General features: G+C 44.6%; 1 protein-coding gene across 6 annotated transcripts in view; it reads right to left on the bottom strand.

Annotated features, from left to right (window-relative positions):
- Positions 1 to 26,811, bottom strand: part of LOC122417295 (protein bric-a-brac 1-like) — a 237,461-nt gene that overhangs the window by 169,745 nt on the left and 40,905 nt on the right. For 4 of the 6 annotated variants that reach the window (XM_043430695.1, XM_043430700.1, XM_043430697.1 and 1 more), the window contains 2 exons: positions 19,219 to 19,381; positions 1,139 to 2,499 (listed from right to left, as the gene is read on the bottom strand). In XM_043430695.1, coding sequence (XP_043286630.1) covers positions 1,139 to 2,335 — 1,197 coding nt within the window. In that variant the 5' untranslated portion in view covers positions 2,336 to 2,499; positions 19,219 to 19,381. Of the gene's footprint in view, positions 1 to 1,138; positions 2,500 to 2,884; positions 3,611 to 19,218; positions 19,382 to 26,811 lie in introns of those variants that run through there. The other 2 variants (XM_043430698.1, XM_043430699.1) reach the window with 2 other exon arrangements.

Raw genomic sequence — 26,811 nt, 5'->3', positions numbered from 1 at the left:
ACGGCCGGAAAGAAATGCCAGTTCTTGGCAAAGGTGCTTAAGAAGAATGATCGAACAGGGGGAGCGATGGAATTCGGTCTCTTGCTCGCCGCGCGCGCGCGCGCGAGCCCCTTCATCGGAGGTACCAATTTTTCGGTTTGGTCCTCCTCGTGCCGCCGACAGCCCAAAATTTTCTTACGTCACCAAAATAACCGTGTGCCCGCGCCGAAAACACGCACGACCAACGTAATAAAAAGCTGGGAGGAAAGGACGAAAAAATTTACGCTTTTTACACGCCACGCCGAGGCACTTTGGTTTCGCTCGTTCGAGCAACGACTATTTTTTCAAGGATCCGCTCCAAATATCTAATCGCGTAAAGGCGCGTGCGTCTTACGGTCAACCGTGCCAGACAAAAACACGATCCTCCGCAGTTTTCGAACTCGAAATTCTCCAGGAAAAGAGACGAAAAAGCATGGAAATAAATTCGTAGAACAATTTTAAAGGATTCCGTGGAATTTTCGATCATTCGAGCTCCTTTTTTGAGGCTGCTTCTTCATTATCATTGATTTTTATGAAAAAGGAAAATTCATAAGCCACTAATTGCTGGCCAATAAAATTCGGCCATATAAAATCGTATTTATGCGTGTCAGCATTAAATTAATTATTGTAATATACAGAATAATATCTACACGGCTTCGATGGGGCCGCATCGTTGCAGCTGTATATGAACAAATAATTGTTCTCAACTCTGTAGAATAAATTATATTTCGAAACAGGGCCAAATATGGATACGAGCATAATACAACGAGCTTACAATTTATCATTTTAATGCGATGGGATATTAATTAATATTATCAGAGTGCGTAAATTTGTGGGTGAACGTTGCACAGTTTCCATCATGTCTCTCGATACGGAATGAATTTTTCTCGGTCGCATCAACTCGTCAGAATCAATTGGGTGACAAAAAAGCGTGAGAATTTCAGTCTACGCCCGGGATGACGTGTTTAACGATTAATTCCCAGGTATAATTAACAATTTGTGAAAAAAAAACGAGTTTCCTTGGCGACCGACAAGAGTTTTTTTTTTCAATCGTTGCACGACGCCACAAGTAATGCGTAAAAAACGGGAGTTTGCAAAAGAACGAAGAGAGCGGACTTACCCTTTCCTCCTCGCGAATCATCTCAGCGATGCCAGGTTTGATTTCAAGATCGTCCATGACACCGAGAGCGTTGCCAAGCTGTTGTTGATGATGGAGAAGCTGGGCCTGTTGCTGATGAGCCTGTTGTGCGGTGAGAGCATGAGCCTGTTGTTGTCTGTGTTGTTCGTGGCGTCTCTCTTGTTCCTGACGGTGTTGTTGCTCGTGTCTGTGTTGTTGTTCTTGGCGTTGTTGTTCCTGCTGTTGTTGCTGTTGCTGTTGTTGCTGCTGCTGTTGTTGTTGTTGCTGCTGCTGTTGTTGAACGTGAGCGGCGAGATGGTTGATGGAGGGAACGTGTCCAGAGGAAGGCACGTGGCCGGGCACGTGGTGCGGATGAGAGACGAGGCCGTGCAAGCTCTGATTCGTCGAGCTCGAGGGTGGGAGTGGAAGTACGAGGGGTAGAGGAAGTTCTTGAAGGTTGATTTGGGGGGTTACGGAGATGCTGGGGACGTTGGGGGAGCCGATTGATCGCGGCGTCGAGGAAGGCGTTTGTTGGCCACCGAGCGGATGCATTTCCGGTAGCATGAGGCTTCCGGCGATTTCGTGATCGACGATGCCGAGCATGCAGGGATTGTTGTGATCGGGGCTGGGTACAGAGGGCGAACGTTCGTTGGTCAATCTGCGGCGTTTTTTACGATTGTGCAATTGCGGCACGCTCGGAATCGCGGCAACCGAAGCAACGGAGCCTCCCCCGGCTCCCCCGGAGGACGAGACGGAGCTGGACGTTCCGGCTGACGAGTTATCCTGGTGAAGAGACATCGATCTGGAGGTCAGCTCGTGCTCGTTGTTTACGTCCGCGAGACCCCGGATCTTCAGGCACTCGGCAACTTTCAACAGCGGACCGATCTGGTCCTGTGACACGTTTATTTCTCCCTTGTACATGAACTCTATCGCTGCCTTCAATTCCGGCCACTTGATATCCTTCATTATTACGATCGGATGATGGCAAGGGTTGTCGAAAAAAAGTGTTTGAAAGTATGGGCTGCATGCCGAGAGCACCATTTTATGAGCCTTCACCGAATGACCGTCACACGCTAGTGTCACGTCGACGAAGCTCTCGCTCTGCAGCAATTGATCGAACACGTTCGTCAAATTCGTCTGATAATTGTTCCATCGCAGGCAAAACTGCTGAGGCGAGCCTGCCCCGCTTTGTTGAGTCATTTTACCGCTGCTTCAATCTCCTTTTCTCTTCGTCCCGACAATCCTTTCCTTCCCCCCGCGTGCCTTTTATTGTCTGCCTTAATTAATATTCTTTCGTTCCTTCGATTATGTACTTGCGTGAATCTCCTCGAAATTCCCCGCACTCATCGAAGCACCGCCGTCATCTGCAATCACAGTTGAGATTCGAGCTTCCTTAAGTTTATCCAAACCCAAACCAAAGTTAAAGATCATTAATTCGTGACTTATTCTCGATAGCACGAGAATGAATTTTAACGAGCAACGGCAACGAAACAGCGCCGAAGGCAGAGCGCATCGTTGCGCCTCTTTCTCCTCCAAGTATCTCAGTCCCGCCTCAACGAATGATTATCTATTTATACGAGACTTCCAAATGAGCGCCGAGATACAAGATTTTAATTAGCACCGCGGCACAAACTTCGCTCGCGATAAAAAGTCCCATTTATAAGACGAGAGTCATTATTATTGCGTGGCCGCGACGTTTCCGGCAGACCAGAATCATTCCCGCCAAACTTCCTCGCCCTGTGAGATTACCTCGTTCAATAGTTCGTCCAACGAAAATAACGCAGAACCAAAAAGAGCCTCGTTCACATCGCACCGGCGATGAGCGGATAAACAAAAAAAATAAATTTTGTTTACCCGACGAGGTAACAACTTCCGTGCGGGGATACCATGCCAAAACAAAAACTTTTCTCAATCGTCAACGTCTCGCACGCACCACCGATATTCCACTGGACGAAAAAATCCTTTCAGCAGGAGTTCCGAACGGCTGCGTAAATCAACAGGCTCCCTCCTCCGTCCCTTCGAGGACGACCGAAGAGGATCCTCGAGACAAAGCCTCCAAGTTCTAATTGCCCCTGAGCGGATTGGGCTTGCGAGAATCACGTTTCGAAGGTTCGTTTTGACAGGAAGAGAGCCCGGGCAAGCGTGCGACCTTATCTGCGGCTTGATGTTGCGTCGCGCACACGCGTTCAACGACGACGACGAACCGAGCGGGTGTCAGGGATTCCAAAGAGTACACGTAGAGACAGAGAAACGATTAAATCGCGACGCGAAATAAAACAAGAAGAAATCCGATCAATAAAAATGACACATTTTTATGTAATTTTCTTCTTCTTTTTGTACAAATTAATAACCCATATCGGCATCTATATATACATGTCGTTGTATATATATAAAATATGTAATCGAGAGCGACGTTAAATAGGAAACCACGACGAAAGCGACGAGCGCGCGAACGTAACGATGTGCACCGCGTGACGAGCGCGTCGCGACTGAGCGGTGCCGGGCGCGTGGTTATCCGCGTATCCGCGATATCGCGGTGCGCGCGGTGTCCGAGAGAGAGTGGGGCTGGGGGGGAGAGAGAGAGAGAGAGAGAGCGAGGGGGGGGGGGGGGCGACGAGGGCCGAGGCGTTTCACGCGGGAGTCGGAGCACGGAGAGGGAACGCCGGATGACGCTGGCGGGGTTGGGGCCGTCCGATATCTGCCCCCCACCTGGATTCCCCGACCCCGGCCCACACGGCTCGACTCCCTGTAACGCTCGCTTTTCCCCCAGCCCCCACCCAACTCCTCGCGGACTGTCGCGATCCGCGTTATACACGTTGTATAAACCGCTACGAAATCGTGCTGCTCCCTCCACCGTCCGTTCTCAAGCATCGAGGCTCCGCCCCACCCCCCTCATTGATAACGCCCCCAGACGCCTCTATCGTCGTGTACGAAACTCCGGACCCGAAAGGGAATAAATGTCAAGCGAAATGCAAAAGTTTGGTACGAAAATCGGGCCGAAAATCCATCCCGGATCTCGGATTATCGATACGAAATCGTCACTCGGCTTGCGAATCGGTGGATTCGCGGGGATTATCGAACGGAGACCTCTCATATCTACAGCCTTGAATTTTTTTCTTCACGATTTTCGTGCTTTCTCCAAAGTATATCGAAGTACCAACTCCACCAGAAATCGTTTTCTCGAACTCGGGATTTAACGCGCGGACCTGCGACACTCGATGCGCCCCCTCGATGATTGATGGCTCTCCGAGGTTCTCGATCCCTCACGATCGAGAACTCGTATGCATTCAAGCTTTTCAGAAGCTCGACAACTCCGACGCGAAGCAAGCGCGCTTCGGACGCGCCATGCTTCGCCGGCCCATCCTCGAGCAGCAAAGCTCAGATTTTAGTGACGTTATTTAGCGAGGCACGTTTCACGATAATTCGGTTAACCGTCCTGTTTCCCTGTCTTTCCCTATCCCTCTCTCACTTACTTTCCCGCTGTCTCGGCCTCGGAGGACGAAGATAGTCGATGCATAATTAAATTTAAGGTACAAAGAGACCCTCGCCCAAGCAGCGGCTGGTATCCTTTCCCTTCTACTCCCCCGTCTCGTGTCGTCTCTCGTTCAACGCGAAGATGGAAAGTCGCAAAGGATGCTGGACGGACTACGTCAAACTGTGTATAAATGTAGAGTGAGACACACGCGCGTGTCCTTAACTCGCTATCAGACAACGCTAATGGGACTTTTATGTATATTGCGATTTTATTTCTCATACAAAAATGTATACGTACGTAAAGATAAAGAAACGAATCCGAGAAGCATTTTATGCTGGAAACCCCTTAATTTATCATACTTCGAGAAAAGAGTGGTCGAAACGACCGGCGAAGTGCCAAGAAAATATGGGATTCGGGAAATTTGTTCTTTTGTACTTCTCACAGCGACTTTTGAGGTTTAAAATTCAGGGGAATTTGCCATTTCCCGAGGATAAATCTCGACCCACCGCTTTTGCTGATGAAATCTTTCGTACTGTGCGTCAAGACGCTGCCGCGTCTCCGGGCTACACGAAAATCTCGATTTTTTGATAAACTTATCGGAAACTTCGATGAAGCTCCCCAATTGAATTCATTTTGGTGATTCCGGAATGAACGGAAGCATTCCGGAGCTCGTAGCGACTCGTATTCCAACCGTTCCAGCTTGAAAGGGACCCTGCGCGAGTTGTTTTTGTTATGAAAAATTGAAATTAAACACAAAAAGTGTGGCTGGAACAGTAACGAATACAATTCGAAGCCCTTCCCTCGTGGATTTCGACGAAAATGTGCCTGATAATTCTCGTCATACGGGGACCGAGAGACCAATTGAAAATAGCCGTGAAGACAGGTATTTTTTAAGGAGTGTGATGACGAGACCTGAAAAATGGTGGGTTTGAACGGATGAAAGAAAGATTTGAAATAACAGCACAGTGCGAAAACGTTTAAAAAGAAAAATATGTGCCCCTTAAGAAGAAATTGATATTCAGCCGGGGCTTTTTCTAGCGCGACACTTTCTTTTAACGCACATACTCGCGCGGCGGGGTGCAGCAGCGCACGGCCTATGGCGAAACGGTTCTTTATAGTTTTTGTTTACTGCACGAATGGTAGAAAGGGAGTCGAGCGCGTGGGATATTAGAAGCGTAAAAAGGGGGCGAAAGCGCGCGCGGGGGCGAGTGTCGGGATGCTCGGAGGGAAAAAGAGTGTATAAGAGGGCGAGAAAAGCACCGACAGAGGGCGCTAACTCCGTTGTAACGTTGATGCCAAACGACGAATGAGTCTCGCGGTGTTTCTCCATTTTCTCTTCTTTTTTATATACACACCGCGAGCGAGGTTCACCTTTCGCGAGCTGTGTAACGATCTCGCAGCCTCTCTCTCTCTCTCTCTCGTCACCGCTGATGAAAGAATATTGCTCTACTCTTGCTCTACGTTTTTTTTTTTAACGCAACACCAACCACCTTTCTCCATCCATTCTACATCAACATTGCACCATCAGGGATAAACTCGCCTGTACCGTCTCACCATAAAAGCAATAACAATGATGATAATAATAATAATGATAAATGGAGGGGAACATAGGCGGGCTGTAGGGCGATGTTGCTACATGTTCTTTTCCTTCCTATTTTTCTTCTTCTTCTCGTTTTTCTTCCCTTGCACCCGCCAACATGGCTCGTCGAAGTGAAGAAACAGAAGGAAAAAAAAAGCAAAGGAAACACGCGAGAAATTCAGTGAATCTCCTCCGCAAGAGATCGGCCGAGATTACTCTCTTGCTTTAACAAAAATAAAGAGCCCGAGAGGGCTGAAAATTATCGCTGTCTAACTCACCCCCCCCACGCAACTAGACGCTTAATCTTATACTCTGTTTCATAGTTTACGAACGCGTTGGCCTGTTAATTATTATGCACATTACTTCGGGACTTGAATTTATAGAAGTTTGTTGTATAATACTTAATGATATTTATGTTCTGTGAATTTTGCTTTGGTCAAATTGCTCGTAAATTGATTATCAGTTATTGCGTGGGATTTGGGAGGAAAGAAGTAATCGAGGTCGGTTTTAGTCTCGGGAGCCATAAAAAAAAAAGCGAAATTCAGTAATTTCGATCAATTGATTTCTGAATTGAATAATTTTGGTGCATGAACGACATTCGATTTGGAATGAACGAGTTTCTGGGGAGCGTATGCTTCGTGGTTGCAGGAGAAATTAGAAAGTTGGAAATGGGGAGGAATGAAAAACTTTGCGTAACGATTTTAATCGAGCGTTCACTTTGGGTTGATAATGAGTTTTTTTTACGAGAAAAATTTTGTCTTCGCGCTCTCCTTATGTCGCGTTAAACAGCCTTTTGTATGTCGTTATTTTTTGAATAATGAAAATCATATTTCCCATCGCGAGTCACGATTTTCCGAGCGTGAGATTTTCACAACTCTCGTGGACGCATAAACGCGCGGCGTTTGCGCATGTTTCTCATATCTGGCAGTTTCATATTTCGTTTTATTCCTCGTGCTTCGTCGTTGTCGGTACTTTTTTGCTGCTACTACTCCTCTACCGCATCAACGGACTCGGCGCACTACGAATACACGATAATACGCAGGGAAAAAGAGCGAGTGAGGAAGAGAGAAAGAGAGAGAGAGAGAGAAAAGAGAGAGAATCTCGTAAATTGTTACTACGTGATATTGCTTAACTGCGTAACCGAAACGTCCTATGAAAAAGGCTCGAATAAAAAAATGTATATATAGAGCCACCAGCGATGAAGCGCGTTGGCCTCGAGAGCGTTAAACGCGAAACACCATTTTTTTATCCGCACCCATAAGAGACACATTTTTTCCTGTTTCAAGGGAAAATGAACAAACTCGAAATTCTCGGACTTTCCTCATCGAATTTCGCGCGTAAACAATAATTCTGTTGTTCGTAGAGGAGAGAAAAGTGTCTCGAAGGTCCCGGCGGCGAAAATCGGACTGCTCGATCATTGACGCAGGCTGAATAATTGAAAAACTCAATTCCCGTACAGCGAGGATCCTCCTCTCATTCGATTACAAACAGTTTGCTTCGCTCCCGCGCGCCACCCTGCCACATCCAAATGTGTGTGATTATAATAAGTTTGTAATTCTATTTAAAATCGTCTCAGGTTTGAATGACAACGAGATATTTTTCGACCAGACAATAATTATAAATCCGTCTGGGAAATCGTTTCTATAATTATGACGATCCGCGAGGTAAACGCGCGGATCAAGAGTCGGAGAAAGAGGGAAAGTCTTGGCTCGAAAACGTACAACAATCGATGTGTGTCCTCCTTATTAAATCTAGAGGTCTGGCAACACGCTTTATTCCACTCTGGACCGTGCCGAGTGGACACTCGGTTCCAATATTCAATGGAAAAGAGTCCAGCGTAATGCGATACTTTTTAACTCAATTATTTGGTGAAGATTGACGTGAAGATCGTTGGGAATGAATGAGCCGCGGACAAATTGGGGAAACTACTGTCGAAACGAATTCAAAGTCCTCGAAAAATTTTACAATACTTGGCGAATTTTTATCGTCAATTTCGAGTTGCAAAAGAGCTCGAATATTGCTAAAAACTGCAGGACTTTATGGCGATTCTCAAATTGTTTAAATTCATTGAAATTTTCATGCAATGACGAACGAATTTCAAGCGAAGGGGAATCAAAAGCATTGAATGATGAAACTGAATGAAAAGTTCACGAGTCTAGGCTAATTTTACCTCAAATTTGATGTAAATGTGACTGGGACGTTGATGTCGTCAATCGCGGTTGAGAATGGGAGCAACATAATTGTTAAGGTTAGCGATACGTAATCGAATGAGTGAGCTCGAAGATTTGTCTGAAAATTGAGGAAAGACGAAGCGAGTCTTTGTCGGGATGTTTAATTCTCATTTTTTCGCAAACTCTGTCTCGGGGACGTGGATTTCGTTCTATTTTCCAACCGAAGGTGGTAAATATACGCAGGGGCTTTGATAGAGAAAATAGGAAGTGTGTTCAAGTGGGTTTTTGGGGACTCGGGAGAGAGGGAGGACGAATTTAGTGCACGTTGGCACGGTGGATGGGAAAGGTGGTTGAAAGAGAGGGGCTAACGAAGAAAGGGGGAGAAAGCGTGAGACCGAAGACGAGGGAAGAAGCGAGGAGGAGGTTTGTTTAATGATTCAAGGGCGGAATTTCGCGTTGCTGAAATATTAAGAACGTAGCACATCTCCGTAGCAGACGAGGCATAGCGCGCGTTGTACAGAAACCATGAACCGGCATGGCAGCCTCGCCTCGTACATAAAGCGAATCCCGTCTCTTCTCGTCGTAATTGATACCCAAAAATAGCTCTCGATGCGGCGGCGAGGTAAAATAAAATCTTCTTCTTGGCCAACTCCAGAAAAAGTTTTATAAAAATATTTCTGCGGATCGGGCGTCTTCTCGCGCGAGGATTTCGAGTTTATTCGAGCCCAGGATACCACAAATTTGACACGAGCTCATCCCATTCGGAGCTCTTTCCATTTTCCAACTCGTCCCGGACACCCTTGTGTCAATCAGCCCAAAAATTCTTTCCTTTTTTCACGCTCCTCGGAACTGGGCTTACAAATATCGAAGACTTTTTGGGACTGCTCCCTGCTGCAGAAGAGTCCGAAAGACTTGAACGTTGGATCAGACAACGAAATATTCCGCGTAGTTTTCGTCTGGAGAATGGATGGATTGAGTTTGGTTATGCAAAAGGGAAAGAGAGAGAGAGAGAAAGAGCGAGGGAGTTGTCACATAAATATAAAATTGGCAGAACTGTCGTTCAGTCTAGTCTCGCTGGTCAGACGATCCACGAGACAATGAAACTCCGAGAGCGATTAATATTAATCGACAAAGAGGTCTCTTTGAATCTTCATCTCTTTTTCTCAGCGGAGCTTGTGCGCGACTTGGAAGGAAGATGTGCCCGTTCAAATAGTGACACGAGTTACGTGGAAGAGCATAAAAATATTCGTGGGCAGACGAGGTCTCGACGTTTCACACGTCTTGGCTTCATCTCGCGCGCGTTGTAATGCGCTCTCGTTCGTTTTATTGTGAACCAAGAATAGTCTATTTCAGTATCTCGTAGAGTGTTTAAAATTTATTGGAAAATGAGTTTATTATTTAAATACGCGAGCGTAGCAGTGTGGAGCGTCCAACAGTTTCTCGCTCGTGTGTGTGTGTGTGTGTGTGTGTGTGTGTGTGTGTGTGTGTGTGCGCGCGCGCGTGTCTGTACATTCGAGGAGGAAGAAAAAGACTGACAAAGGAGGAGGAGCCGTGTGCGGTACACGGGGGCGAAAGTACAGGAGAAATTGATAAATCATTCAGCGGCTGAATTTCACGATCGTGAAATATTAAACACCGCGAAACCCGGCGCAAGTTCGTCTCAGCCTCGGGCCTAAGAACGCGGGGGATTCCAGTTTGCGAGAGCTTTTTCGCTTTTTCGAATTCCCTTCCTGCTTCATCCTTGCCTCGCGTTCAACCTGATCCCCAATTCGAATTTTTTTCCTCGCGGAATTGTTCCTTTCACGCGGGAATCTCAAAACGTGTCATATTTTCAAAAGCCTTCTGCAGAACCCTCGAAACAACGTGCATCTGGCTCCGAAGCTTTTTTATTCTCAAACGAAGTGCGATCATTCGTTATTGACTATATTGTGTGTAATTCGGCAGAAGCCTCGCTCCTTCTTTCAGCTACTTTACCCAATACACGCGACGGACACACGTACGAAGACGATGCGAGTTACGAATGCGCCACACCGGCTCTCGCTCCTGACGTAGGTGGGCTTGAAACACGCCGGAGTTCATTAATATTTCTCTTTGCTCATTGTTCTCGCGTTACAATGTGCGCGTCAAGAGAGAGAAAGAAAAATAGGTGGAGAAACAAGGAGCGAAGATTGGAATTGAAAGTGAGAAGAGGGGTCGATATGCCAGATAAATCCGTGACACGTTCCGCGATAGTGCATGGAACATATTCTCCAACGAAAACTCGATAATATTTCATGGAATATACTTTAGTGAAAAATCGAGCGAAATCGTAATCGATTATAACGAAAAAAATGGAATCAAGAAAATTTGTTTACTCGATAGATTTTTCCTTCTTCTCATTCGTCATTTTTTCAAATTTCTAACCTCTGCAGCGCGTCGATATTGAAATTCCAAGATATTAAAGGGATCTGATACCGCGTTGACGTGACTTGCAATATTCGTGCGTGTGTCGCGCTTCCCATCTCGTATGTAATGCAAAGTCGAATTATATCCCTTCGAAAACGTGCACGCCCACGTCCACAAATTCATCGACATGCGAATACCGGGTGAGACACTCGTGGAATGACGAAGCCGATTAATTCGCGAATAAAGAAATATCGAGAAAAATATATTTCGTTGTGACGTTCGAGACCGATATTCACGTTATCGAAATGCTATGAAAGCCGAAAAACACAAAACCCCAAAAATTCTCGATTTTCGTAACTCAAACGAATGAAATTTCTGTCCCAAATTTGTTGAATTAAGATTGTCACTTCTCCGTTGCGATCAACGTGACGTAATTTGTTGGGTCAACGTATTCGGTATAACCGAAAGTTGTAGGGTTTCGAGGAACAGAAGATTCAATGATTCAGTTATTGACAGCGTCAAAGTTTAGTAGCCAGAACAAATCCCCAAATATTCCTCATTTTAAGGAGGGTGGATCGCGACGATACAACGTTGCCCATGCTAAAGCATGTTAAAAATATAAATAATTTCAAAATGATAAGAATTTAATAAAATTTTATCTAAATGTATTCTTTAAAAATATTTCTCTCGAGTAATTGAACACTAAAGTTCACGCGTATAAGAATAGAGTTTACACACATACGGTTATACATCTCGTGCATAAGAACTTCGATCTAAAGCTCAATTATTCGATAGCCATGCGGTGAAAAAATTTCAAAAAAAATTGTATTTGTATACTCGATGCCAAAGAATGTTGTCACCAAATTTTATAAAATTCTTATTATTTTTATTTCGTGATTCACCCTCCTTAAAACATAAATCAAAAATACTTCCAATATCCGAAAAAACTGATTGATCATCCTCGTGTGAAAAGAAACACAAAAAGGCTCGAAACGACGCAAACTCTTGAATGTAAGGAAGTAAAGTGTCTTCCATCCCCTTTAAGAGCCTGCAGCGAGTGTCGAAAACGTTTTTATAGATATCTCGTTGGGTATCCAAAAAATGGTCCCACTATAAATTCCCCACCGGGTATAGATATGTATGAATCTATAGGTGTACACACGTCCGCGTATATACAGAGGAGCGTATAACTGCAGCCACGATAGCAACGATAGTTATTAGTCGCATTCGCAAGGGTAACAGAAGCCCGAGGCTTGAGAGGGGGTTAACGTTGCAAGGGGAAGAGGGAACAACCAAATGGACTGGAGGCTGCGAATAAGAGGAGAGAGAGAGGGAGGTTAGCAGCAGCAGCAGCAGCAGGAGTAGAGACCAGAGGGAACAACGAGGTTTCTAGCTGTAGCGAACAATGATATCGGGTATTTGATTTGTAACCGACGACAATACGCTACCGCGACTGCTCCAACGGAGCGGTCCATCTATTCATCTCGCTCTTTCTCTCCCTTGGCGGTCTCTTTCTCTCTGTTCGTTGGCACGATACTCCCGAGCTGTGCTCGCCTCCCTCTCGATGGCGTCGTTACTCTCGCACTCCCGCGGAAATTCTCTGCGCCTCATAGCTTCGTCTATATTCGATCTATTCCCACCGTACGAGCATTAAGGAGAATACGGCCCAATCAGAGGCGAAAGGATGAACAAATAAAACCATTTGTGTTCCTGCAACCCACACCCTTTTGTCCATTCCGCAGTCCCAAAATTTCTTCGTCAAACTTTAAACGATTGATGGCACGTTACCGCACGCGTGGCCAGGTCTCCGGACCGTGCTTCGCGATAATTTTCTCTCGAAATTTTTACAAATTTCCTTCCTTCTTATAGTCATTCGAGTTATTTTTTTTTGCCACAACAAAGTGGGACGTTTACTCGCTCATTCTCGTCAGTCAAGTCTTCGTATTTACGAATAATTATTTTCATTGTTAATATTTCGCTAATATGAAAAATTCTTGCCGCACTTCACGCACCCGAATGTGACGGTTTTTCAACTTTTCTGTTTTTCAAACTGCTTTCGTGAAGCAAACAAACAATAAATTTGAATTTGAGAAGGCATTAATATTCTTTTTCGTCCGCAGTGGTCCTCTTTCTTGAAATATTTCAAGACTAGTTCGTCATATCATTTTCTAGGACACGAATAAATCAATCACAATCTCGATCTCTCTCATTAACAGTAACTCGATCTTTTGTTTCCGCCACAGCAGCGTATATCAAGCCATCGTAACATCAGGTTTCTCCCTTGTTTCCCGGACCAGGTCCCCATCGTCGTATTTCTACTATGGACTAAACGTCATTGTATTTATACATACGAAGCTAATGATGAGTAAATTGTAGCTCCGAAGTATGGAACTCAATGAAGAAATTGGGAAACTTTGATTCAACACTTTTGGAAAGCGTGATGGAATGCTTCGGACAGAATCGACAAGCTGCGTAGGAATTTTTACCGGAGTATTTAGTAAATTTTGACGTCACCTGCGTTGGAGCAAAGACATTTCACCGTAATGCACCGTAAAATTGGTCATACCGTGAATTTCACAATCTGCAATATGTACGATGACAAAACTGAAAATTTCGCAAAATATTGAAAATTAAACAGTGCCTTACTGGGAATAAATATTTTTCGTTAACTTGTCCCCGCGCAGTCAAATATATCCGGTTAATTTAACAGTGAATTTCACGCTAAACATTATACCATTTGAATCTCTCCGTGGATACAAAAGGCTTCGAGCTCCGACTTGATAGGCGATTTGAGCAAAAATTTCGAAAAACTTGAGACTCGTGAAGGAGGAAATGTCGAAAAGCACAATCGGTAAGTAGAAACAAATGTGTTTCCCCTCTGCATTTGTTTGCGGCTGCAACTGTATGCAGCGGTGGATAAAATTGGTTGGCAAAGCGGAATGACGAAGTTGATAAAGACAGGGATATAGAAAAAGACCGGTTGAGAGAGAGGCGTATGAAAAGCGCCGATGGGAGCTGAGCAAGGCTAACCGGCGCCAAGTACGATCGCCGGCGTTTCAACGCAGCGTGTCTCAGCAGACTATCATCCCTAGTATTTTCGTCCTTTCGTTCTCTCTCTCCGATATGCACTTTTCATATATGCAATCGCCAGAAATATCCCTAAGGAAAATGTTCAAGCAGCGTGTTTGAATAATAAATGATTATATCGCAGTGCATACATACATAAAAAAGAGAGAAAAGAGGTGGCGGTGGGTCTATCGGTGAAGTTGGAGGGTAGTGAATGGCAAGCGGGCGACGACGAAGGGCGGGGGTAGGAGGAAGGGTTAAAGCAAAGAGGGTTACAAATAGAAGGGGAAAAGTTGCCGATCGTAAGAATACCTCGACGCGGTGCTTTCTTTCCTTCGTGATATCGCGCGGGGCGCGAGACTGGCTTCGTCAATTATTTAGTGCGTGTCATCCCGCTCGTGAACAGAGCCCCTTTCCCGTGTCCAACGAGCCTTTTTCCACTGCCCCCTTTCTCTCAACACTTCTACATATATTCCGTCCGTCCATTTGGCGGAGGTTTCTCGATAAAAGAAACTCTCGTGTGGCTCCTGAGAAGAGCGGGAGCCGAGTTTCGGTACGTTCGAGTACTCCGCGCATCGAAATCAAAAGTCCCCGCGCGAGCATTAACACGCACAACCGAGCGACGGGCGTTCTCTCAAAGTTATCAAACCGTTTCGTATAAAAGCTGATTGATATTTACTCGCGCCACTTAACGCTTAAGAGGATTAAGCCAGCGCGCGGTAGAAGGTACGATAAACGAGGGGATCGAGGCGGAGGAAGGGGGTGCGCCGGTTTGTAGCCGCGCGTACAGGGTCGAAGACTCGAAGGGGTTGTATATCCTAGGCCCGGCGACCCCGTGGTTAACCCACCTCAGGAAATCCCAGGGAAATAGACGCAGTATAGGGTTTAGTGTTGCGTATGGACATTGGACAGGGTCTCGACGAGCCCGGATATATACAAGGCTTGATATTATGTAGCTTCTAGTTCGTCAAGGGGTTCTCCTCGATCCCTCTTACCTCCACTTCACACTCCTCTCTCTCTCTCTCTCTCTGTTCGTCTCGCTCCGATATTTACGAGTAAGTACCCAGAGGCGATCCTTCTCCGCGTTTGATATTCGTTGGCTACGTCTCTGGCGATCGTCGTCATCGATGTCCGTTATGCGTCGACGGTACACGCTACAACGAGCGTCTCTGATTACAGTTAGTACAGTCTGCTGATCTGAATTCCCCTCGCCCTCGCGCACTCGCTCTGCTACCTGTTTTCCTCCTACTCTGTTTCACGCGATGTGTGACTCGGTTATATTACCGCATACTCCGTTACCGGGAGATTCGGACGGTGGCTGGGCCCGATTCTCCGCTGGCCGTTCCATCGCTGCGGATGGAGACGATCCGCGGGCGAGCGACTCGATGTGTAGGTAATGTGTAAGTCATGTACGTTGTTCGTGTAATCATCCGAGGTATTAGTGTTTCTCACGTACGATCCTGCCTGTATATTCCTGCGCCCTATCAACATCGATATTCGTGTACTCCTCTGACACGTGCGAATATCATCCTTCCAAAGCGTATTTCGTCGTCGTCGTCGTCGTCGTCGTCAGCACAGCCCGCCTGGTCTGCGTATCCCAATGATGATGCGAGGGATCGAAGGATCGGTGTTAGGTGTTGATCGCGCGCGACGGAGAGAGTCCAGAGGGCGACGGAGAACCGAGTCTCCGAGTCAGGAGCCTCCGGCCAAATGGACCCTTCGCTCAGCCATTTGAAAGCCGAGACTCCGGCGCGCGCGCGGACACACATCGTTCTCGACTCCATCAACATTTTTTTCTCCCAAATTCTAATGGTTTCGCAAATTCTCTACGAATTCGTTGAATTCGTAGATTCGATCGCGGTGCAAAGGGCCAATCGTCCAATGACCGAGGACAGAAAATAAGTAAATCCAACCCAAGATTCGAACTCTGTATGCGCAGTTAAAAATTTACGTTCCCACCTTTGGTATAGGAACATTGGCTAGTGCAGCTGGCAAACTCGTTGATTCGTAATTCGATATAAAAACGTGCTTAAGACTGTTGAATACGAATAAGCAACTCGTATAATCTTCTCACTTTCGACGCATCTCCCTGATCCATAATATCACTAGTTTCCTCTCTTGGTCTCTCCGCAGCAACGACTAAAGAGCCTTTGTGTATGCGCCGCGCCGTATACATGAGAAACAGCGGCAGCGCATACACCGAACTCACCAATCTACCACGCGACTCTGCGGTAGATAATGAGTGATTAGGTCATTAGTTGTCCAATATTCGAGACTCCAAGCATAACCCCTCATTCACCAAGTTGCCCTCGAACGTAACTATATACGCTCTCGACATCATCCCCTCGTGTACGCTTTCAAACCCTCTCGCCATTCCTCCCGGCACTCCGACGAGTTATCCCCGGCTGCGCTGCTCTACCCCTCTCCGCCCCGCTCCGCCAGCCTCATCCGTCTCTCTTAACACACGTTCAACGCGTTATCCAGTCGATCTAACCCTCTCTCTTTCTCACCCTCCTCTTGCTACACTGCTCCCTTCCTCCCTTTCGCTTGCTTCCTCCTCCTCTCTTTCTCATTCTCTACGATACTCTCTCTCCTCGCGCTCTTTCCACCTGTTCAACTCTGCCTTTTCGACGTGTATCGAGTGTCTACTCACTGCAAAGAGCTTATTCTCTGCATTCTCTATGTGCATTGGAAATCGGCTAATTTCGATCTCCAGAGCTTTACCACATACGTGTATAGCCCAACTGCGCGTACTGGGATATTTACATTTACGAGAATTTCAAGTTGCTCGGTCTGGAGGATTCCTTGAATTTCTAAAATCATTTGTTCTTTGGTATTATTTTCACGGCGTGGCCGCCCTTCGCCATTTTCAAAAATATCACGGCAATTTTCTACGTCAATCAGTTTTCAAACTTCGCGTTGTTAATGGTTCGAGATTAATGAATTTTTAATAATTCTTACTGTTTTCTATCGATTTTTATTTCTCGTCGATTCGCCATTCATTAATTATCGAAATAATGTGTAAACATATTGGAAAAAATGATTTCTAAGAATAGGAGAAGTGAGTTTTACGATACGGGGACGTTACGGAATCGCATCCGTAGCTTTGAAATATTAGTTTATGGCTCTGCCGAGAATATCCCAAGATATCTGGTGGGCGAGACGGGAGGAAGATTCGCGAATGTGAGAGAAAGAGACAGAGAATTTGTATGAAACGAATTTAATTCGAGCGAGTTACGAAGCGAGTGACGAAATCGTTTCGTCAGCTCGGCTGCTCTCACAAGCGCGCAAAGACGACGACGACGACGACGAGCTGCACTAGCCTCTGCGTGTGCTTCCTAAGGATTCTGCATTCGCCCGGAGGAAAAAAGACGTCGCGAAAAATGGCGGGGAACGTAGTGCGAGACCGCGATCGCCGCACTAGGTCATAACTATTTAAATCCTCGCTCTGCCCGCGCTCATGCCTCTTTGACGATGTTACGTTTATGTATACACGTACAGCTACTTAATACGCGACATGAGCCGACAAATTGTTGTATTAGTCATCCCCAGTTTATATTAATAAAGTTCTCTCTCGGCTGTCGTAGAATATTCGCTCGTATATTCCCGCAATAATCTCTTGTTCGCTTTTATTTATTCTCCATTGAGGGCCAATATCAGTGTGAAAAAGGAGCTTCTGTATGGCCCAGGGATGGCGGACAATCGGCAAGAACTTGTTTTGTATTAAAATTTAAACGCGCGTTTTTCTTGAAACCCGGTTGACAGCATAACGCTGTTAAATTTTGTTCAACCGACTTCATTCGAAAGGATTCTCCTGAGAAAACTTGTCGCTATCGTCGCGTCGTAGATTTTTTTTTAAATTGTTGACTTTTTTGTGTAATTTTTGTGTAAAATTCCATTTTTTTTCAACAGGCAACATTTTCTTCAATAAAAATTTTCAAATTTACTTGCGGTGGCGCTTGTGCTGTCAACCGTCGGGGAGTCTTTTTTTGAGACGCCATATTGTAACCACTCCTCTGTTCAATAAAATAAACTAAAAATAAAAAAAAAAAAATTCTTTGTGTGCTTCACAACTTCAATATTGAATACACAAAATTTCAAATAATTTGATCGAGCCGTTTTTTCGAAAAAAAAAATTCCCAGAAACTAGCTCACTTTTCAGCCTGTCAGTCTGATATTCCCCCTTAAATTTCGCGTCCAATAAAAGAAATGTTCTACGAAATTTGTCGACTCAAACCGTCCAGATTTGCTCTACGTTTTCATCAATTTGTCGAATTAAGCGAGTAGGCAATTATTTATAAAGAAAATGGTACAAAGCTTGCAGAGTCGCGGTAGATCAAATTCCTGCGATCGAACTCAAATATCGTAACAGAAGCTAGAAAACTTTTCTATCGTAACTCCGAATCACAGGGAAGAAAATAGCGAAGAATACTTCGCTCGCCGAATAATTCGCGTTGGCCGTTAGAAGTAAGGAGCCTCGTAATTTGCCACTGTTTTTCTTCCCCCTCGTTGTTTCTTCTCTCGCGTCCTTATTTTTGCCATTTCGCTTGCAAGAATGAAGTATTCACCGCAGTAGTGAATTGGCAAGAACTCGCTTCGGGGGCCGGGGGGTGTTCGATGATCGTCCAGTTCGGTGGAAGAGTTATCATCGAACGGAGTTTCGATTACAGAGAAAAAGACAGTGCAAGACAGAAGAACGCTCGGTCCGAGCGTCCGGCTGTATACAAATTGTAGAGTTCTTTTCCTTTCTGCGTTCTTTTTTTCCGTTTCTTTTCCATTGCCCCCTTCGCAAACGCCCTTAACGTTCTCCTGTCTTTCTCTTTCTCTCATTCGCTCTTTTTTCTCCCTATATGCAACGTGCAATATCGACTGGCGTTGCGCTGCACCAAGTTTTATCCGGGAAAAGGGCGTTTCGCGAGATGCAAAAGGGAGCGAGGAGGAGTAATAAAAGAAAAAAAAATATATTAAAAAAACAACAAAAGGGGCGATGAAAAAAAGGAAGAAAAAGATACGAACAAAGTCAAAGCCACATTTCCGTGGGATTGATCGGTGGCCCATCGATTTTTCAATGATACCTCGAGTTACCTCAACTCCGCATTATCCTCCCGCGCTCTTCTTTTCCTATTTTCATGCACTCCCATTCTGGATGAAAAAAAAAAAAAAAAAAATTTCGACGTTTTTTTCGCTAGATCGATCGAAAATACCGTGACAATAAAACGGTTGAAATTGACCAATTATTCGAAGAAACTTTTTATATCCGCAGCGACCGAAAATTGCACTCAATTTCCATTGGTTTGTGAAACTTCCTTTTGGGCTTTCGTTCTTTTGCTATTGATGGCATGGGGACATTTTTTTTGACGTAATGTTTGATTAAACGTGCGAATTTAATTTCATTGGAAAATCTTACCTTAGCGTTATATTCCGAAGTGCAAGCTCGTGTTTTTAGCAGGAAATTGTGGCTCGCTGAGTCGTGAATCCAAGTGTTTTCCCAGTGCGAGGACGTTCCGAAAGTGATGGAACGAGTCCATTTGATGCTTCGAGTATACCCGCGCGGGATATTCTTTTGAATTCTGAAACAATCGACGAATCGCGTTTATTTCATTGTCTGAGCATCGGCATTCGAATGGAAAAATACATAAGCGGTAAAAATTACAAATTCAAAGGGCACCGTGGACCGAGAAAAGTTGAAAAAAACTTGCTCCGTTGAAAGAGGAAACGTTGGAAAAGTTGCGAATCGAGAGAACAGTGGCTGAGTGATATCGATATACGTTTTGCTTTTGGAAAACTCGACGGTGAAAACAGCCAAGAAACGTAAGCGATGCGGTTAAAGCAGAATAAACCTCTCGATGATGAGTTTCTCGAGCGAATTGAACCTCGAATAATAAAACGACGAGGCCCTCGATGCGCGCGAGGAGGGCGAGAAACTAAGGGCCAGGGGGCAGAATAATGGCAAGATGCAATAAAATATAATGAAACATAACAGTGAATCCACGATAGAGGGATAAGGGAAATGAAGATCGGGATATTGTGAAAATATTATTACGAAGTTATTCGCGAGGAAGAGCTGAAGCAAAAGCGGCGTTTCGGCTCTTTCTACGCCCAACTTTTCCTCATTCTTTTTCTTTCGCTCAGCATTTTATTCATTTTTTTTATAAACCCAAGTTTTTTGACAGAACTTCGAAATCTAGCGATGCTGATATCTGAGTAATTACAGTAGGTGTGTAACAAAATTTCGGCAAAAAAAAATTGAGCCCAACCATTTTTTCTTTATCCTCCAACCAGAACTTCAGTGATGCTGCGTAAAGCTCTGTTTTCTCGTTTGTATAACCAAACGACGTTGAATGAATTTTGAAATTGAAAACTACTTTTCCTGGTTCTAAATTGTTAAATTATCAAAACTCGTACGAGCAAATTATTTACAAAAATACGAAGCAATTCGGTGTCAAAGATTTTCGGGACAACTAATCGCGTCCCTCAACTCAGCTTTCACTTTGAAAGCTAAAAATAATTTCTTCGGTTTCTCAAAAATGATCACACACGAAATTTTGAAGACGAGTCCAAATTTTCAATTTTATTTACCGATTCATTCTCTTGATAGAGCATCTTGAAAGCGTTCGCGTATAAATTTTTGTGAAAATCACTTAAAAATTGAAGAAGCAGCACGTTTTGACTGATGCGGGCTGCGTGTTAACCACGCGAATGTAGCAGCAACGATGCGGAAAATCGAAACTGAACCGTGCTGAATGGGAGATCGGAAAAAAATAGGTTGCGCTGCGAAGTTTCTTCGAGAATTCGTGCTGGTTATCACTTGCGTCAAACAAACGTAGGAGTTCATTGGCCGCTGCATTCGTGTCAAAGTAGCGGAACGAAAAGACAAAAAAGTCGATATGGCCACGTGCGTTTTTAAATTTGGATCAAACGGTTCAAACGCCCTTAAAATAAATATAATTCGATTGCGACGCGCACGACGAAATATTTGAGGATTGGCATAAAAGTTAATTCGTTTCTGGGATAATGCAAGAAAGATTAGTAGAAAACGAAATGGTTAAATTCTGAAAATTTCGTTCGAGTTCGCTGCGGGGAATGAATAAAATGAATTCTAGATGGAATGAGTAGCGTTATTTTGCTCGAGTGTGTTACGAGTCCGTTACGAAGAGAGGCGAGACGACCACGAACCGTATTCTCGATCTAACCCGGGCGTATATTGCGTAATATTGTAATGAGCAAAACCGAGGGAGAAAGAGATAAAAATAAATAAGTGTGTGGCGCGTCGTCTCTGAAGGATTCGTATTTGTGAAACACAACGAGCGAGAGAGATTCGGATCTTGTTGCTTTCGTTTGTTTCCTTTCCCCGGCGTATTCTCTCAACTCTTGCTCGACAATTTCCTGTTTCAACTGTACACTCAGCACACTCGCATATCTAATTACATAAGACGTTCCGTCTCAAAAAGGCTTATGCGCGGCACGAAAAATTCCTAACGAGTCACGATCGTCGCCGAGCAACAAATCTGTGTCGTTTCCTATTCAATCCTCGATCGTAAAAATCATTTTTCGCTTCCCAAACTGAATTTCCCGAAGGGTGAAAAAAGTTCATAATTCTTTTGAGTTGGAGCGATGATCGATCGTAAGATTTCGAATCGATTTATACCGCGAATCAATCGTCCGCAGAGACGGAGGCTAGCGGAGCGCGGTCAAATAATCCATGTTCAATTTTGAATAGTAAACATCGTGATCGGGTCAGAAGCGATAAAACGATGCGGATAATATTATAAGCGCGAAGTAGCTGGAGGCGCGCGGCAGCGCGGACGAAAATAGTTGTTGACACACGCGAGAACAATAGTTTAGCCGTTTCGTAAAACGAGACGAAATAACTCATTTCGGGAGGGACAAAAATGTCAAAATGAATTGGCGGTGGTGAAACAATTCGTAAGAGAAAAAAAAAACAAATAATCATTCAAAGATCGTGGTAGATCTCAAGAAAGAGAGATGAAAAGTAACGAAACGAGGGAGAACTGAAAAGAGAAAAGAATACGAGGCAAGTCTATGAGAACGAGCAGAGTCTTTCCCACGGGAGAAAATACGTGTAATCTCGAATTGTACACCGCCTCGTTGTGTGTTCTACAGGAGCGAGAGTTATATCGATTCGACCCCACCGCGCCCCTTGACGTTCAGACGTCGCTTATACATCGAGTTAAATCGACCCAGCAGTACTCGTGTAAAACAGAATCTCATCAAATTCGTCCCTGAAAACATGCGAAAAACTTTGACAAATTTCTTCCCTCGTGCTCCAGAATTCATTAATTTTCTAATTAAATTGAATTAATTGAGGAAGCCCCCTCACAGTAATAGTGCTTCAATTGTATTTCGTTTAATTTTAAATTTCACACAAAAGCGAAACTTTAACGAAATAATGTTAAGCACAAAACCCGTCGATTCATTTTGCCTTCGAGAAAATAATTCGCATTTTCACATATATATCACGCTGCGGAATCTCGTCAAAAGCGTTAATCCCAAAATTGATTTTATTCTAATTTATGAAAAAAAATGTTGAAGCGTCGAATACGCGAGGACAAAGGAAAATGCACACACGCGGACATAAAATTATATTGAATAAGCAGTGATCTCCGTGAATACTTGAACGAGCTTCTATAATTATGCCGCCTCCATTGAATATTGCCAACGAGAGAGAAAGCCATCGAAAGGGTCTGCGCCAGAGATCAGCGGTACAAAGCAAGAGCAAGAGCAAGATAGAAAAGCAGAGAGCGAGAGAGTTGGGTGCGCATCGTTGGTGATCCAATGCAACGGTTCCCCGAGCGCACACCGACTCGCGGATGCACCCAAGTACGAATGCATAAACGACAAAACACGTATTACGTGTAACCGGAGAGTCCGAGCTAGAGATCAATATACATAATAGAGGGTATCTGTAGCGAACGAGGCAACCCGTGCTCATTTACTTAATTGTGTTCTATACGAGAGATAGAAAGAGAGAAGGAGAGAGAGATGGAACGAGGAGAAATTATGGAAAGAGGGGAAGGCGAGACGAAAGGGGGATGGCTGTATTACGAGTATTGGTCGACGCGTATTCGCGGCTTCACTAATACACGAAAGACCTTCGACATGTTAAGGGAGAGAAAGACGGTGAGAGAGAGAGAGAGAGAAATGGAGGACGTTCTCACGATTTATATGTGCAATAAATGTAGAAATGGGTTTATATGTAGCGAGTACATGGCTATGTATCAAGGCACATGCGATTGTCATTGTACACACGTGCATGATGATTTTACATATAAATATGTAGTAAAATATATTACACGGTGCGACTAAATTTCGTTGTGACTGTTCAAGGAACATCGAACGCGACTGTAATATTTTGATTGTCTATAACCAAGTTGATGTTATGTATTAAAGCAAGTTTATTGAAGCTGTTTTCAGCAGAGGGAATTAGTAGTTATTTCGCTAACCCCGCGCGGATCGTTGCGAATTGTCCATATCTTTTTTATTTCGAGGGCTTCGCGATTAACGGGGGACTGGAATTTTCCCGATGACGTGAAAATCTCGTGTACGAAATACCGACAGCAATTATCTCGTAATTAACTGATGGAAATACTCGAATAATGGGGACACCGTCGCGACGACAGGCGAGCGAGAGTTTCGTCTCTTTTGCTTGTGGAAAGACGAAAAGGGCTCTTCGTCCGACGCTCATTCTCTCCACGGGAAACACAGTTCCTGCGCTGCCTATTCCACCCTCTCGCGCTCTTTCGCTCGACCATGTACAGGTGGTTGCGGGGATTTTTGTATTTAGCGGTTTCACGGAGCGTCCCCGTTTTCCCTCATCCTGATACAAAACCACGGCTAACGTCACGCTCAACAGACGCTCCTCTCGCTCTCTTTATCCATGCTATCGGCCAGGGGAGAGAGTGCACAATGCTCGTACATGCGTCTCGTGCGGCTGCATTATCAATGTTCGCGGCGATGCTAGAGAATTTAAAGCAAAATTCTTGCACTTTTTCTCCCACGCGACCCTCTACCGAGATCCCGACGCGAAGTCGTCACACTTTTAACACTTTTTATGCGACAGTTCGAACTACACTCGCGCGACTGCGTTGTAACCATTCAATATTGCGCGCGGACGTACTCAATCTTTTATTCTCCCTTTTTTCTTCACAGAGCTGACTGTTTGAATTTCGAGATCGAATTGGCATGCACGGTTTGACGGATTAAAAAATAGGGTTTTGTCCGCCGATCTTTGACAGCGAGCCTTTTTTCGTCGGTCAAACCGTGTCAAGGAATTTCGATTTCGAAAATTCCAAGCGAGCTCAGTCGACGCGACGTTTCCAGGCGCAGCGCCGCATCTTACTATCGATAAGTTCAGAAACAAAGTGCTGTTAAAATCAGAATAATCTCGTCGCTCCCGCACGAGAGCCACACACCGGGATAAAAGGTGTTCGGAGTGTTGATCCAGGATATTGAGCAACGAACATAGAAATTCGTATCAACTCCGAACCTCCCGAAGATCCGTTTATTCAGAAAAAATCGCGTCAATTGAATTTTCTACGACGATTGCGCAAGATTCTCCGAATATCTAGTGCTTCGGTTTTCGTCATTTTTTCCACAATATGCGAAAAACAATGTTTTTGCTTTGGGCGAATAACAAGAATGGAGAAAATGAACGAGGGGAAAGGAGGCGGTTGACGAATTATAAAGAGAAGTGACGATCGAAGGGAGGATCGCTCGAGGCTGGAAATTGGATGGTCGGTGTTCAACGAACGAAAGCCGAATTGGTCCGGTCGGTAGAAAATACATGTATATTATGAATATACATATTAGCGTTATTCGACGTTGGATTTCACCGCGGGATGAGAGGGACCGAGGCTCGCGCGTACCCGCACGGAGTTGGTCGCGCGGGTAGCGCGATGCGGAACGTCAGAACGCAAAATGCACAATCCCAGCGAAATAATTTCGAATATTTCATAATGGGCGGGAAATATCGTTAGCCTTGCGAGGGAAATGAGGGACGAGGATGAGATGCGTTGGATAGAGTTGGATTTCTATTTACGAATTTGGTGATGGAAAGAGGAGGAGGTCGCGGCTCGATAAAGGGGACGGATGCGTGTCACGACGCATCGCTGTTTTCCGCGTAAATCCGCATGCGGAGAGAACAGAGACGAGGGAGGAGATTCGAGTTATGCAACGCGACCCGGCGGCACTGCGAATTACGTTTTCGCGTAACGAGTTTAGCCGCGAAATCGCATTGCCAGCGATCCGCGTGTATAACTCGAATAAAATGTAGCCGATAATTCGGGATGCTCGAACGATCGGTTTCGCGTGTGCGCGAGCGAGTCAGCGCCGCGGAGAGCGGAGAGGATTCACCGCGAGAAGCATGACATGAACGTAGACAAAATGGTTGTGGGGAGCGGGCAGGATGAAACTCAGTTGGAATTCATTTTGTCGAGTTCGATGGGGTCGCAACAACCAAATATAGCTTTTCGATTGTTGCTTGTTTTTCGATATAGCGAAATTCTCGAGTTTATTGATACGCCGTACTCGCTTCGCTTTTCCTACATTCGTACAACCGCGCACGTATTTGTAGATGTACGCTTGACAAAAACAATCAAGGACGAAGAGCCGATCGACATTTTAAAACGATAAAACTTCGTTAAGATCATTAAAAAAGGGAAAATGCTGTTTGGTATCGGGAACTCGTTTAATTTTAAGGATCCGCGCTGTCTATAATAACGTACCTCGCGCGATGCATTATCTAAAAAAAGCTTATGAAACTGACAATCCGGTAATCAAGTCTCGTTACCTCATAGCAGAGTGATAAAAGCTTGAAAAATTTTCCATAAACTATATAAATGATACAAAAGCATCACTTTTAACGAATCGGCAGATTCTCTCGATCGCCGTACCAAGGATTGTTCCGACGTCATTTGCAGGCGTGTTAAAAGAAACGTGCCGCCATCGTATATTTAGTTTTTTAACGATATCGCTCGACAAAAGCGTTTCACTGCAATATCAATCGGATCGAGGATAAATTTAGATCGATGCTCGCAAGGGGATAAATTTGGAATAAAATGCTCAGCGCACCAGCTATACAAATATAGCCAATTCCATTGGAATAAGATGCACCGAAAATGATTTCAGCTCCTCATCGAAATACGAAATCCGATGCGAATAAAATGAGATCGGCGAATATATCAAGGGAAAATAAAATTGATTATAAACCGGCTCGAATGCGGAGCAATCAATGCCGCACTAACGTAATAGGATTATTCATAATTTTCCCATGTACGAGTGTGTTTAATTAAAGTATTGAGAAACTGCTGCGTACGCGCGGCGGCCTCGCATGAACACGCTCCTTGTTGCGCACACCTGACTCAACCGAGCGCCACCGTAACTTTGCCTCTAGTTCAAACACGTGCGTATATTGTGCGATTCCGTGACACCTACGGGCGTCCCAACGCTCGAGATACCGCAAGAAACGTTCGGATAAACGAAGAAGGAGAACGCCAAACTGGGAATATCGAGAGAGACGAAAACGGAAACGAAACGTGGAAAATATTCTGATGAAAGTTTCGTTTAGAATGGACGACTCAAAAAGTGACGATCAACTGTCAAAATTTCATATTTAGAAACAATTTCGTTGTTTTATGAATGTTTCATGAATTCCGTTGTCTCTGAGGGAGACCAGGCCGGGATTACTTAAAAAACAACGAACATTTTTCATCGATTATTTCAATTTTTGATTTTTTTTTAACATGAAAGCAAGTCCTTTCAAAATCTCGTATTTTTAAATATTTTTTCCAATTGCTATAGTATTTTTTGTGAATTCTTCGCTTTTCTATAATTTTTCAGAATTTGTGCTTCTCAAGAGTATGTCTCAAGGTGGTCGACTAAGCTCACTTGGAATTTTCGAAATCGATATTCTTTGAGACGGTTCAACCGATTAAAAAAAGACAGAGCCCTTTTTAATCGGTCGAACTGTCTGAAAGAATTT

This window comes from Venturia canescens, chromosome 10 (assembly GCF_019457755.1).
Source record: "Venturia canescens isolate UGA chromosome 10, ASM1945775v1, whole genome shotgun sequence".
Classification (NCBI taxonomy): Eukaryota; Metazoa; Arthropoda; class Insecta; order Hymenoptera; family Ichneumonidae; genus Venturia; species Venturia canescens.
Note: the sequence above shows the minus strand (reverse complement) of the source record. Positions and strands in the feature narration are given on the sequence as shown.